We start from the raw sequence: 14,839 nt of genomic DNA on the forward strand, positions 1-14,839 counted from the left end.
CTGGACCACAAAACCAGTCAGATGGGTCAATTTTTTGAAATTGAGATTTATACATCATCTGAAAGTTTTGTTGGAATACGACAATATTTGGCTGATATACAACTATTTGAAAATCTGGAATCTGAGGGTGAAAAAAAAAAATCTAAATATTGAGAAAATCGCCTTTAAAGTTGTCCAAATGAAGTCCTTAGTAATGCATATTACTAATCAAAAATTAAGTTTAGGTATATTTACGGTAAGAAATATCTTATATCTTAATTAATATATCTAATATAGGCCTACTATATTAGTATAGCTTAATATCCTACATGCCTTTCTATTTTAGTCATGATGAATTGCACTCCATTATATTATATAAAAGTTTAGAATAAATATTATACATAGTGTTCACAACAGAACCTAAAAAGTAAAACAAATATGAAACAAATATAAATAATATAAAATGTGACTGACAGTTCTGCCGCTAGATGGTGCTGTTGTTTATGTTCCTTCACAACATTATTATTCTTCGTCCCCCGCGTTTAGTCGCGTGACTGATTGTTTCGGAACTTCGGAACAAACGTCAATGTGTCTTTATTTCACGGGCGGCTCATTGGTAACAAGATGAATGTTGTCTTTTCAGTCAAGCTGGGTCAATATTTAGTTCCCAGACACGCCGAGTTTGATTTTTGAATCGTTGCACTTCCTTTGCCTCCCGACACGTCACTGGAGCCAGTTGGATGGAAGGAGTGAAAAAACAATAAGGCAAGTTATGTCTTTACTCTCTTTGATCAATCTGAAGCGCACGAGTTACTCTAGAAGTACGTCGGTGGTTGTAGTAAGTTTTGGCTGTAACAGGTCCATTCTCTGCGATAGTACACAATGTACATTACGTAATAAAATTATTTATTTATTTAAAACAGCCTAGCCCAATGCCAGAAATGCATGGCTCTACAGAAAATAAACAAATATCAGCCACAGTCAAAAGGAATTTGCTTTGAAGCTTTGGTTGGCTTCAATTTACAGTACTGTTTCTTGCCTTCGGAAAATGTTGTTACAAGGAAAATTCTTATTTACACCATGTGGTCATCAGGATTTAGACAATTCAGTGTAATTTTTTCAGTCATTCATGTCATTTGAATGGCTTGTGCAACAGCAGTGCTTGTATTTTTTTTTTACCTAAATTAAAAAAAAAATTAAAAAAAAAAATTTAATGTAAAAAGGTAATATCACTAGAGTATATCGTTCTTGTTAATAGAGATAAAGACCAGAAATCCATTTGATTAGCACAATTTTGCTTAATCGGTTATTGGTTTTTCAACATCAACTGCTAATATTAAGCACCCAACAACCATTATGTTATTCTTTGTAGTCACATTATTTAGTTACAGTATTTTGTAACAATCCTGCATTATTGGACACTTAAAATAATATGTACTGGTAAAAAAAAAAATGTAGTTATGTATTATTATTATATTAGATTGAATTGATTTGAATATGTTCCTACACCGTTTTAACAAAACAGCATTCAGATTTAAAGTAGAGAAATGTGATGGAATAGTTGCTTATTGGGAAATGAAACTATGAATCTTACTTGGGCTAGTTTGTGTCATTTAGTGTCCATGAGCAATAGCCTACGCAATGTTGACAGTTGAACTAAAAATGATATGACCACCAAGTGAAATATTCACCAAGCCTTCCGTTAGAATTTTTTATTGGAAGTTAAACTGTTATAAAGAGAAACATTTACAGTTGGTTTCTTTGACACATATTTCACTTATGGGTTCCAATGCACTGTTGTTTTAGATTTCTTTCTTTCTAATAGTGTAGGTTTACTCTAAAATATGAGATGAAACCAGAGAGTTTCAAAGGCAAACCTATACTGATGCATTTTTGCACAGCATGAATCTAGATTTTAATGTGTTACGTGCCTGTGCAAGTTTACACCTGTTCCTTTGTACTTTCATTTTGCTGCTCAAACCTGTTTGAATGTTTGAGTTATTGTTATAGGATGAGATCATGTTTAAGAACAGTACCCTTTTGACAGCTCCAATGTAGTGATGACATTAAAATTGCATTATAATGAGCCTGGATCTGTTGTATCCTTTTTCCATATTTGATTTTGTTCATTTGAAATATGCCCTTTAGAGTGATCTTTCATTTCTCATGTCATGCATAAGGAACCCGGCTTCTAGTTTCAGTTTAAAGGTGAAGTGACTCTCTTACTTGGCTCAGACACTGAAACAGACATTTAAATGTATGTGTGCTATGCTTCCTGGTGGCTGTTTTTAGATGAACAAAACATGAGACACCTTTTCTGCAGGTAAATCATTAGGGCTGGGCAGAACATTGAATTAATTTACATATTTAAACCAGTACCTACATATGCATGCACGCACATGCACATTTAAATATGCATGTGTGGTTTCAGAAGTAGTCCATTAAATAATTAAACTATCCAAGTTTTCGAATAGCTGACCGCGCAGGCAAATAAACCTGTAACATTCCTCCAAGTTCGCAGGAATGTAGAAAAATACAGATCGCAGTGATATGGTAAACGGTGTCTGCAACTGCTACAGTCTGTTATCGCATCTGCACACATTTAGTTTGTATTTCATGTCACGCAATACAATAGTAACACCGGAGGGTTTAGAATAATCTCGCTGCTTGTTTTAAAAAATTAGTATTGTATTATGTATAAAAACGTCTATTATTATATAAAATTGTCTGTTTTTCTTTCTGTATTTTTTGGCGCTCACTATTTTGATTAGGTTAGTGCATTTAAAGTAGCCACTAAATCCAGCATTTCTTTACGTTCTAAATTATTATGAATTATTTATTTATTATTTATTAATCATTAATCACATATAAATCTTTTTATTGTTTTTATACAATGATAGAATTTCTGTTAGATTTATGTAATCGTGTGACACAGTTAGATGGCATTTGAGGATTTGAGGTTTCTGCTAGGCCAAGTCAGTATACTTTTGAAAATTATATATATATATATATATATGTACAGAGGGGGGAGGGGGATTATTTGATCCCCTGCTGATTTTGTACGTTTGACCACTGACAAAGAAATGATCAGTCTATAATTTTAATGGTAGGTTTATTTGAACAGTGAGTGACAGGATAACAACAAAAGAAAAAAGAAAAAAGCATTTCAAAAAAGTTATAAATTGATTTGCATTTTAATGAGTCAAATAAGAATTTGAGCCCTTCGCAAAACATGACTTAGTACTTAGTGGCAAAACCCTTGTTGGCAATCACAGAGGTCAGATGTTTCTTGTTGTTGGCCACCAGGTTTGCACACATCTCAGGAGGAGGGATTTTGTCCCACTCCTCTTTGCAGATCCTCTCCAAGTCATTAAGGTTTCGAGGCTGACATTTGGCAACTCGAACCTTCAGCTCCCTCCACAGGTTTTCTATGGGATTAAGGTCTGGAGACTGGTTAGACCACTCCAGGAACTTAATGTGCTTCTTCTTGAGCCACTCCTTTGTTGCCTTGGCCATGTGTTTTGGGTCATTGTCATGCTGGAAACCCATCCACGACCCATTTTCAATGCCCTGGCCCTGACGGTACATGACCCCGTCCATCGTCCCTTTGATGCGGTGCAGTTGTCCTGTCCCCTTAGCAGAAAAACACCCCTGTACATGTGCTTTCTTGAGCAGGTGGACCTTGCAGGTGCTGCAGGATTTCAGTCCTTCATGGCGTAGTGTGTTATCAATTGTTTTCTTGGTGACTATGGTCCCAGCTGCCTTGAGATCATTGACAAGATCGTCCCGTGTAGTTCTGGGCTGATTCCTCACCGTTCTCATGATCATTGAAACTCCACGAGGTGAGATCTTGCATGGAGCCCCAGACCGAGGGAGATTGACAGTTATTTTGTGTTTCTTCCATTTGCGAATAATCACACCAACTGTTGTCACCTTCTCACCAAGCTGCTTGGTCTTGTAGCCCATTCCAGCTTTGTGTAGGTCTACAATCTTGTTCCTGACATCCTTGGACAGCTCTTTGGTCTTGGCCATGGTGGAGAGTTTGCAATCTGATTGATTGATTGCTTCTGTGGACAGGTTGTCTTTTATACAGGTAACACACTGAGATTAGGAGCACTCCCTTTAAGATACTGCTCCTAATCTCAGCTCCTTACCTGTATAAAAGACACCTGGGAGCCAGAAATCTTGCTGATTGATAGGGGATCAAATACTTATTTGACTCATTAAAATGCAAATCAATTTATAACTTTTTTTAAATGCGTTTTTCTGGATTTTTTTTGTTGTTGTTCTGTCTCTCACTGTTCAAATAAACCTACCAGTAAAAGTATAGACTGATCATGTCTTTGTCAGTGGGCAAACATACAAAATCAGCAGGGGATCAAATAATTTTTTCCCCCACTGTGTATATATGTGTATATATGTGTGTGTGTGTGTGTGTGTGTGTGTGTGTATACATACATGCATACATACACACACATACATACAGGTATATTTAAAATAAAACATATATATATATATATATATATATATATATATATATATATATATATATATATAATTAAAATATTAATTAAATTAATATTAAATACTATATATAATTACAGTATTATTTACTTAAATACAATTTCTGTTTCTACTTTCTAACTTATTTATATATATATATATATATATATATATATATATATATATATATATATATATGTACACATAAATGTATATTATATATTAAATGTATATATTTATAAATGTATATGTAAAATGTGTATGTAAGGTTAAAATATAAACCTCAGAACCCCCAGAAAAATTTTTATCTTTCTAATATTATATTTTTTGACCTGGCATTAAAGTAATATTGCTGCTGAAAATGTTGATTTTTTCTTTTTCTTTTTCTTTTCAATCAATATATAGAAGAATGTCCTTATTTCATGCTTGAACAATGATTCAAAATGAAGATACATTATCCATTAGTTTTACGGACATTTCTGTTAACTCTAAAACACAATGCAATGAAATGTAAAATTCAAAATACTGGTAAAACACCTTTAAAAGATTAATACAGTAAAATTCCTTCAAATTATAAAGTATATTGTGCCCTATTTTTACAGATTTTTTAGAGTGTAGTTTTATATCATAAGCTGGTCTTGAGAGGTTCCTCCTGGCCGTTAAAGCCATATCTTGTAGGTCCAGTGTAGCGTTATCTAAAAATACCTCTTGTACCTCAGAGGGGAAGGGGAATGTCGCCCACCGAGTGAGAATTCGTGTGTTGCGCTTGACAGAGGGAGTATGTGGAAGTGGCATATGAAAGAAAAACGTTCCCGTTTGCTCCCTCCCAGCTGGAGAGAAGCAGAGGGGAGGATGAAAGGGAGTGAGGAAAAGAGAGGTGGAGACTCATCGCTTGACCGCCCAGACTGAGGCTCCTCTCTGTGTTCATGCCACAGTTGATTAGTGGCTCTGAGTGGCCTTCCTGTCCTGTCATGCAAGGCCCAAAGAGCCCTCTGGAGCTAAAGTGGATGCTGGACACTGCTGAAAAGAGCGCTTGGCTGTGGTAGAACATCTCGCTTATGTTTTAGTACGTTTGTGTTCTGCGCAGGACCGAAATGGAGAGTTCCCATCAGAATCAGGTGTGCCAGAGAGGCAGGGAAGCCATCTGAGGACCTGTTGCATCTATGAGCTGTTGCTTGTGAGATTCTGAGAGGTCTCAGGATGGAGGAGCAACCAAGCTGCCCCAATGTCAGCATTCCCTGCTCCAATGAGCAGAGAGACAAGAAGAAACGCTATACTGTGAGTGACCTCTGATGCTCTTATCTACATTTTGAGAGCTCTGGCTCGCTAAGTTGTAGCACCGGATATGTGACTGTTTTAATCCTTGTCTTGTTAGGTTTACAAAGTAATTGTCAGTGTTGGAAGGCACGAGTGGTTTGTGTTCCGGAGATATGCAGAATTCGACAGACTGTACAACACTGTAAGTAAACTGAGTTGTAGTCAATGTGAAAGGACAGGCAGACTCCACTGTAACTATTATTTGTTTACAGCTATTTTTAAGTGACATTGATTTTGGAGCTTTTTTCTTATGAAATATTCACAAATGTCCAATTAATGTAAAGTATAAAACTGATAATATTTTTGAAATGTATATTCAAAATATGCTTTTATGCTCACCAAGGCTGCATTTATTTAATCAGAAATACAGTAATATTGTGAAATATTATTAAAATTTAAAATAATTAAAAAAAAATCAATTTAGATATATTTTAAAATGTAATTTATTCCTGTAATGGCAAAGCTGAATTTTCAGCAGCCATTACTCCGGTTTTCAGTGTCACATGATCTTTTGGAAATCATCCGAACATGCTGATTTGCTGCTAAATAAAGATTTCTTTTTATTATCAAAGTTGAAAACACTTGCGCTGCCTAATATTTTAGTGGATGCTTTTTACAGGATTTTTTGATGAATAGAAAGTTTAAAGGAACAACATTAATTTGAAATACAAATCGTTTGTAAAATAATATCTTTACTGTCACTTTTGATCAATTTAATGCAGCCTTGCAAAATAAAAGTATTAATTTCTTTAAACAAATCGTACTGACCCTAGACCTTTGATAATAATTTGTCTTTTTGCAGTTAAAAAAACAATTTCCTGCTCTGAATTTGAAGATTCCTGCTAAGAGAATATTTGGAGACAACTTTGACCCAGGTATTTTACAGTTCCTTGATTTCTCATGAAATGAAATGCATATTGTTCAGAGCTCACTGGTACTTATGTCATCTCATGCACATACATTAGTGACTTCGCTTCATTTAGCTTAACAGAGATCATGTGTATTTGCCAAATTAGATTATCCAACAGTGTTCCATACAGAAAATCAACCATGCTAAATCCGCCCTGCCCCAAGCCCATAAAATCTTTGTCCTTGTTTAATCTCATGTTATGCTCTCAGACAATGTGGCAGCAAAATTGTGTGCATAAATAACAGAATGAGAATGTGTACCCGAGAACCAATTGTATGTAGCTCATGTGCGACCAATTATGTGGCCAATATGTGGTCAGGATCTTTTTCATGGAGAAACCATGAGTCTGGTCATTGGAAGCACATGCAAAATTTGTGCACATGTTGTAAAGTCTTCTCTACCATTGGTAAGATTCACTCTCTCTGCTTTTCTCTCTCCCCCTCATTCACTAGATAATTGCTTTCTCGCTGGACAATACCAATCCAATTATTTGGTGCACATTTTTACAGTAGTGTCCAATGCTGCACTGAGAGACTTAGGCCATTGGTTTTGATAAGTGACTGATAAATTAGTTATTTCCCATAAGAGGTGATGGTTATCGTGAGTAGTTCTCAAAAATGGCTCTCAGGTCTGTTCTGGTCATGGGCAGCATGACATATCAGACATATCATATGCTTACATAAGCACTTTGGATGAACCACAATCCTACTCTCCTGTATTTTTCCTTAAATGTCACTTGCTGGAAGTTAGGCAAATTAAGCAAATGCCAGTTTGGACACGTTGCTTGACATCTGCAAAAACCCTGCATGGTTAAAAAAAAATCATCCAGACTACATCAAATATGAGTTTACTTGTAATGAGGATAAACATGGTTTCTGTTTACCACAAAGTGTTTAGTGCAGTGAATTATTGGCTACCAAAAGCATGAAACCGAAATTCAAGAGGCTTTTTGAAACCAAAATTGCACATTATCTTATTTAGCCCGTGTCATGGTAACAATTTTGGCCTGTGCAGTTCATAGTAATATTAAATTAAAAATATATACATTAAAAGTGTAGTGTCAGCTCACTACTTGATGAACTTTAAAATCATTCAAAATCAGCTGAGAACCACTACTATGCAAATTTTCATCATTTCTTTTTGCTAATTTGCACCTGTATTTTTTTGTAATTCTTAGAGTTCATAAAACACAGAAGAGCGGGGTTACATGAGTTTATTCAGAAGATTGTGTGCAATCCACAGCTCAGCATCCAGTGAGTATATCAGCCAGTTACTGTTGCTTCAGTTTTTATCACCACTCACAGTATCAGTGCATCTAAATGTATGTAAAATTTGAGTGGGCTTTACAATGGAAACGTGCCAAAACCAGCCACAACCAGATAGCTCTCTGAACTTTGAGTACAAAGCGGTTCGATTGTATCTTGTGAACCCGTGCCAAATAAAAGATGCTTCTTTTTGGTTCTCTGTAAAATTTGCCATGGTTACGGTTCTTGTTACAGCGAGTTGTTGATGTTAGCTCATATTCCTCCTCACAGCTGTGGCTTTGTATTGCCTCAGTCAGACCTCTAACATGTGAATGTTCATTTCAAATGCACAGTCCGGATGTCAAAGACTTTCTGCAGATGGACAAATCTAAAAACTTCTCTGATGCCTCAGAGGATGAAGATGATAAGGTTGGTATATGTACTAATGTTATGTTTTTAATATATAACATATTGAGTAAGTGGTCTTCCTTTTTTTCTTTTTGTCTTGCTTGTTAGCTGTATTCACAGGCATTAAGTGTTATATAGTTATATTTTAAGCTTTTTAACATGCTACAGTTATTGATATATTCAGTGAATTATGTATATTTTTTTTTTTTGGAAAATCTTTCTTAGGACCCAATATGCAAAATAGCTTGTGCTATAATCTCTATTATGCATCTTTTTTCTGTTGTTCTGTATGCAATTATGTTTTTGTACTGTCCATGTTTTACTACTGCTTTTGAATGAGTTTTATCTAGTTTTGCCATATCTCTTACAGAGTACCTCTACCTCTAGAAATATAAACCTAGGGCCATCTGCAAATCCACAGTAAGTATTATAGAATTATTTTAAATAATTTATTGCTTTTGTATTGTGACAAATATTGTATTTACAGTATGTCATAATTTGGATGCAAAACATCCAACTGGTAGAAATGATCCATATGCTTTAATTTTAGCCTTAATCACTGTGTGTTTTTCAAAATAGTGCAAAGCCCACTGACTTTGACTTTCTTAAAGTCATAGGAAAGGGAAGCTTTGGGAAGGTAAGTTTTCTTTTTGAATATAATGCCTAATGATGGAAATGTGTGACTTCCACAGTTTGTGAGAGAAAGTGGGTCAATCCCTTGTGTGTTCATTTTGAATCAGTTACTGAAAGCTCTGAATGTCACCGAGCCTTAATATATTCTCTGTTTTCTTTGCTGTACGGTTAGCCATAGTGTTTGTTTCTGAGCCACGGACTCTCCATTTAGGAAGTGAAAGTTTCTTAGTTTTGAAGTCAGAGCTTGTCTCTTTTTATGCTCGTGTGCTGCCACATTGGAAGGTGAAACTGTTGCTAACCCGCCGTGTTCTCTCCCACACAAAGGTTCTTCTTGCAAAGAGGAAACGGGATGGGAAGTGTTACGCCATCAAAGTCTTGCAAAAAAAGGTCATTTTAAACAGGAGAGAGGTAATGATTTTCTTTGGTTTAATACCTACTCTTTCTTTATGCTCGCTCTGTTATGTTCTTTTGATTAATGAATTCTCTTGCAATTTTTTTTTTCATGCCAGCAAAAGCACATTATGGCTGAACGTAATGTGTTGCTAAAGAATGTTAAACACCCCTTCTTGGTTGGACTGCACTATTCCTTTCAGACAAAAGACAAGTTATACTTTGTCCTGGATTTTGTCAATGGTGGAGAAGTGAGTATTTGTGGTTGCGAAGCTCAAGGCTGACATCTGCCTTATCACATCTCAAAAGCCACTATTTGGCAGATTAAACCAATATGTTATAAATATAGCTATTGCTGATGCTGACAGTGACATTTGTCATTGTATGAATTAAAGGGGCAGTGTAACCAAAAATGAAAGTTCTGCTATCATTTACTCATCCTCATTTCGTTCCAAACCTGTATGACTACCCTTTTTTGTGGAACAGAGAAGAAAGATATTTTGAAGAATGTTTTTATTTGTACAGTGAAAATCAGTGGGGACCTCATTGACTTGTTGTATACCACCCAAAACATAAAGTCATAAAGTTTTAACAGACATAAAAACAAGTAAATGATGACAGAATGTTACACTTTTTTTTTTTTTTTTTTTTTGGTGAACTATTCCTTTAACAAGGAAATGCAGGGGATTGTCATGTGACATTTAAATCAGATGATGAAGCCAGTGCATGACTGTTCCTAATTTATGGTCATTTTATTGGCATTTTGCAGGGTTCCTATTCATAAGCTCAATTAGACCATTGGTCTGACTTCCTGTTTTTAGCTAGAAGTCTGCTGACGATATTTTAAACATCAGCTAACGAAACACAACACCAATAATTGTGAGGCATGCTACAAAATTAGACATGATGTAATGGGTAACCTGACTATTTTCTGCATTTATTCATTGAATATTACAACTTTTGATTCTTTCCATTACAGCTTTTCTTTCACCTCCAAAAAGAGCGGACCTTTCCTGAACCCAGAGCAAAGTTTTACATTGCTGAGATGGCAAGTGCTCTGGGTTACTTGCACTCTCTTAACATTGTTTACAGGTAAATGCAGATTTACTAAAGGATCCCTTGTGTTATTAATATGCCTGTTTGGTGATTCTAGGATGATGTTTAACTGTTAAAGTGTGTGAGAATTCCCAGAGGCAGTGGAATGTTTAACAGACACATTCTACACCTCCTCCCCCCTATAGATTTCCCAGTTGCTGCCCAGAATGTATCTGAAAAATTTTGATCTTGAATCTGAGAATTTTGTCTTAACTGTAGTCATTTAAAAATACACTCACGTGTGAAATGGCCATCATGAGAGCATAGTTTGCATTCATAGGGTGTGATGCTATATGACCGCAAAGAATTGTTCTTCATATGAATTAAATGCATTATGAATAGCTTGTCTTGTCATATTATAATACGTATAATTCATTGTTACGATAAGTTCTGTGTAATGTTTTTTAGTTGAATTGTTCCTGGAAACATATGACAAAAGGCTAACAAGTTAAGTGTTCTTGTGTTCCCAGGGATTTGAAACCAGAAAATATCCTGCTGGACTCTCAAGTAAGTGCCCCTCTTTTTTTTCCGCACTTTTATCATTGCCAGAGCGTAGCTGATCAACATTGAGAGAGTTCCAGGGGAAACAGAGTAATCTACCCTTGCTGTGAAGTATAACAAACTCTTCTGATTTCCCGAGACGAGGTGTACAGAGTGTAGGTTTGGACAGCCAAATTAAATATTGCAATGAAACTGAAGACTTTTTTTTTTTTTTTTTAATTTGTAACAACGCTTGAGATTAGTTTTATTTGTGCATTTCCTTTCGAATCTGATGAAACTGTGAGGTTACAAGGCCCTGGCAAATATTTCAGTCAGACACAAAATTCTTTGGCTCTGTGAAGAATAGGCCTTTTGTGTGGTGACATGCTTCCTCAAAATGTTCCTGTTTGTCTGTTAAGGGACATATAGTCTTGACTGACTTTGGACTGTGTAAGGAGGGCATCTCCCAAGCAGACACAACGACCACATTTTGTGGGACACCTGAGGTATTATGTAATATAAATATGATGGATGAATGATGCTTGCATTATAGTTCAAAAGTTTGGAGTCGGTAGGATTAAAAAAAAAAAAAAAAAGGAAATCAATACTGTTATTCAATAATGTTAAATTGGTCATTAAAGACTTTTGTTATTTTGCTCTTGTTCAAATAATTCGGAAAAATAGATCAGTTTCCACAAAAATTGTAAGCAGTACAACTGTTTTCAATAATAATAATAATAATAATAATAAATGTTTCTTGAGCACCATATCAGCATATTAGAATGATTTCTGAATGATCATGTGGCACTTAAGACTGGAGTAATGATGCAGTAAATTCAGCTTTGCCATCACAGAAATAAATTACATTATAAAACTGTAGTAATACTTCACAATATTGCAGTTTTACTGTATTTTTAATCAAATAAATGCGGCCTTGGTGAACATAAAAGACACTGAAAAACAAAATCTTACAAACCCCAAACTTTTGTGTATTGCATGTTTTAAATTTTATGTTTGAAAAATGTTTAACATTACTGTGAAATGTTATAGTGAATACATTCTTTTTAATTTAATTTAATTCTTCTTATTAAATTGTTACTGATTCGCTCATTACGCTTTCCTAGATTAACCTCATTACATTTTCAGCAAATTAACTGCAAATAAAAGTTAAGCTTACGGAGGCTAGAATAAAACAATGATTTTAACGCAAAAATTGCTGTCTCTTGTTGTCACGATAGTATCTAGCTCCAGAGGTACTCCGGAAACAACCCTATGATAACACTGTGGACTGGTGGTGTCTGGGTTCTGTGCTGTATGAAATGCTTTATGGGCTGGTAAGTTACAAATAAACCATAAATTTGGGTAGTTGTCTTTGAAAATGTAGGCAGTAAAGCTTAAATCTCCTTTTGGCTTTATGTCAACAGCCTCCGTTCTACAGCAGGGACACACATGAGATGTATGACAACATTCTTCACAAGGAACTTGTCATGCGCCCCGGGGCATCCACAGCTGCCTGGTCCATCCTTCAGGCCCTGCTGGAGAAAGACCACACCAGGAGGCTTGGCTACAGAGATGACTTTGTGAGCTATTTAGGACTGATATATCACCCCCTGGTGGATGATTTTGTAGAATATTTCAGTAGCATCTCAATAGGATTTCTGCAGTTTAGTTTCCTATAATATATTACATTCAAGCAGGAGGTGTTGAATTGAAATTATCTTGGAATATTAAAAATTCCTTATGTTATATCCCATTTGTTGTAGAATGAAGTCAAAGGACATGAATTTTTCTCATCTATTAACTGGGATGATCTTGAACAGAAAAAGCTTCCTCCTCCATTCAACCCTAGTGTGGTAAGACTAAGTTCAACCATAAAAGAAACGTTGCTGAAAATTTACTCACCCTCAGGCTATCCAAGATATAGATTAGTTTGTTTCTTCATTGGAACAGATTTGGAGAAATTTAGCATTACATCACATGATCACCAATAGATCCTCTGAATGTGTGCCGTCAGAATGAGAGTTCAAACAACTGACAAAAACATCACAATTATCTAAAAGTGATCCACATGACTCCAGTCCATCAGTTAATGTCTTGTGAAGTGAAAAGCTGTGCATTTGTAAGAAAGATATCCACTTAAAATATGATTCTATCCATAATATTGTTTTCTCCAGTGAAGACGTCATCTCTTCTGAATTAGGGGAGAAATATATGCAGATCACGCATTTATTAAATGAAAATACAGTTCTAAATGTCACTATATTTTGATGTGAGAGGACAACAGTGGATGGATTTTTTTTCACTAGAGGAAGCGTTATTTTGGTCTGGTATTTTAGCCGGAAGTGTCAGTTTAATGTTAAAATGCCTTAATGATGGAATTGTTTCTTAGAAACACACAGCTTTTCACTTTACAAGACATTAACTAATGGACTGAAGACATTTATTTGTGGATTAATATGCTGTTTTTATCAGCTCTTTGGGTTCTCATTCTGACAGCACCCATTCACTGCAGAGAATCCATAGGTGAGCAAGTGATACAATGCAAAATTTCTCCAAATCTGTTCCGATTAAAAAACAAACTCATTTTTGATGGCCAAAGGGTAAGTACATTTTCAGCAAATTTTCAGTTTTGAGTAAACTATCCCTTTAACGATATAACTGTTTTGCTAAAGTTTCAAAAAACATATCCATAAGTGTACTCAAACAGTCATCTCTCTTATGTTGTCTTGCAGGAATCCCAGTATGACATCTCAAACTTTGATCCCGAGTTTACAGAGGAAAACGTGCCAAACTCGGTGTGCTTCTCTTCAGGGCAGTCAATCGTCAATGCTAGTGTTATGGAAGCTGATGATGCCTTCCTGGGATTTTCTTACGCTCCGCCGTCAGAAGATTCTTTCCTGTAAGAGTGTCTCTGCTAATGGCGATCCACAGAGAGCTGAATGAAACGTCTGTGATCGCTCTCTCTGATGAAAGGGAAGAATTTACTGAGCGCGATGTCACGATCAGAGGGTGGACCTTTGTTTCCTAACACAAGTTTTGGGATGCAGGGTGTTTCAAACTTTATTTTTATGCATAAATAACATTATATTTTGTGTAACATTGAACGCCTTCCCTGAGAGTTTAGCTCAGGAGCTGAAGTATTGATGTTTTTTTCTTTTTCGTAGGAATTATTTTCAAGGGCTGATGACATTTGTAAACAAAATATGTACTTTGACACATTCCTTGTTTTGCCCCAACTCTTACACTTGATTGCTTAAATACTGTGCAGTATATGACCAATTATGTTCATGTAGTTTAGTCTCTTATCAGAATTTGCTATGGAAAAAAAGTTCTTATAATGTCAACGCAAGCAATTAAAAAATTGCTGATTGACAAATTAATATATATTCCATTTATGCTGTTTAATATGTGAGTTAGAATATAGGCAGAAGCTGTTTTGAAATCAAAATGAATTTTGATAAACTCTGTAAGGGTTTGGGTCATCAACAACTATAGTACAGTGTGAATTGAACATTTGTGACTATTTTCATGTTAGAGTTAATAGCACTTAAATACTGACATTGACCCTGTAATAAACCACTGTTTCATTTCTTGCCCTTTGATTATGAGATGAGACACCACAGTGCCTACTGACCTATGATACTGTACTGTACAAGTAAACATTCTTGAATTACTTGGCTGTCGCGTGATGCCTCTTATTTGCATATATTTGCATGTGTTATTATGCTACTGGGCCAGAGCTTCGCGCCCAGTTACCAAGCCGATAATATGATGTTTTTAAATAGATGTGGTTACCAAACTCATTGAATAATTCAACGCCTTAAAATGTTTGCTCACAGGACACATCTCATTTGCATATATTATATTTTTGTGCACGAGC

The 14,839-nt window shown here is 35.5% G+C and overlaps 1 protein-coding gene across 1 annotated transcript; it reads left to right on the forward strand.

The window, feature by feature from the left end:
* Positions 1-493: 493 nt before the first annotated feature.
* Positions 494-14,632, forward strand: sgk3 (serum/glucocorticoid regulated kinase family member 3). Its single transcript, XM_058765889.1, has 17 exons — positions 494-744; positions 5,570-5,760; positions 5,858-5,941; positions 6,602-6,674; positions 7,887-7,962; positions 8,307-8,382; positions 8,732-8,781; positions 8,941-8,998; positions 9,319-9,402; positions 9,504-9,635; positions 10,364-10,476; positions 10,950-10,986; positions 11,379-11,465; positions 12,198-12,293; positions 12,384-12,539; positions 12,723-12,812; positions 13,692-14,632. The coding sequence occupies exons 2-17, from the start codon at positions 5,683-5,685 to the stop codon at positions 13,860-13,862; spliced, it is 1,461 nt and encodes a 486-aa protein (XP_058621872.1). The 5' UTR covers positions 494-744; positions 5,570-5,682; the 3' UTR covers positions 13,863-14,632.
* The last annotated feature ends 207 nt before the right edge of the window (positions 14,633-14,839 follow it).

The sequence above is a fragment of the Onychostoma macrolepis genome, chromosome 24 (assembly GCF_012432095.1).
Source record: "Onychostoma macrolepis isolate SWU-2019 chromosome 24, ASM1243209v1, whole genome shotgun sequence".
Taxonomy (NCBI): Eukaryota; Metazoa; Chordata; class Actinopteri; order Cypriniformes; family Cyprinidae; genus Onychostoma; species Onychostoma macrolepis.

Bases quoted from the DNA above. Each gene is read 5' to 3' on its own strand.
- sgk3 (XM_058765889.1), top strand. From the start codon at position 5,683: ATGGAGGAGCAACCAAGCTGCCCCAATGTCAGCATTCCCTGCTCCAAT. The intron at 9,403-9,503 runs GTAATGATTTTC...TTTTCATGCCAG, and splicing joins TCATTTTAAACAGGAGAGAG to CAAAAGCACATTATGGCTGA. The intron at 10,987-11,378 runs GTAAGTGCCCCT...TTGTCTGTTAAG, and splicing joins ATATCCTGCTGGACTCTCAA to GGACATATAGTCTTGACTGA.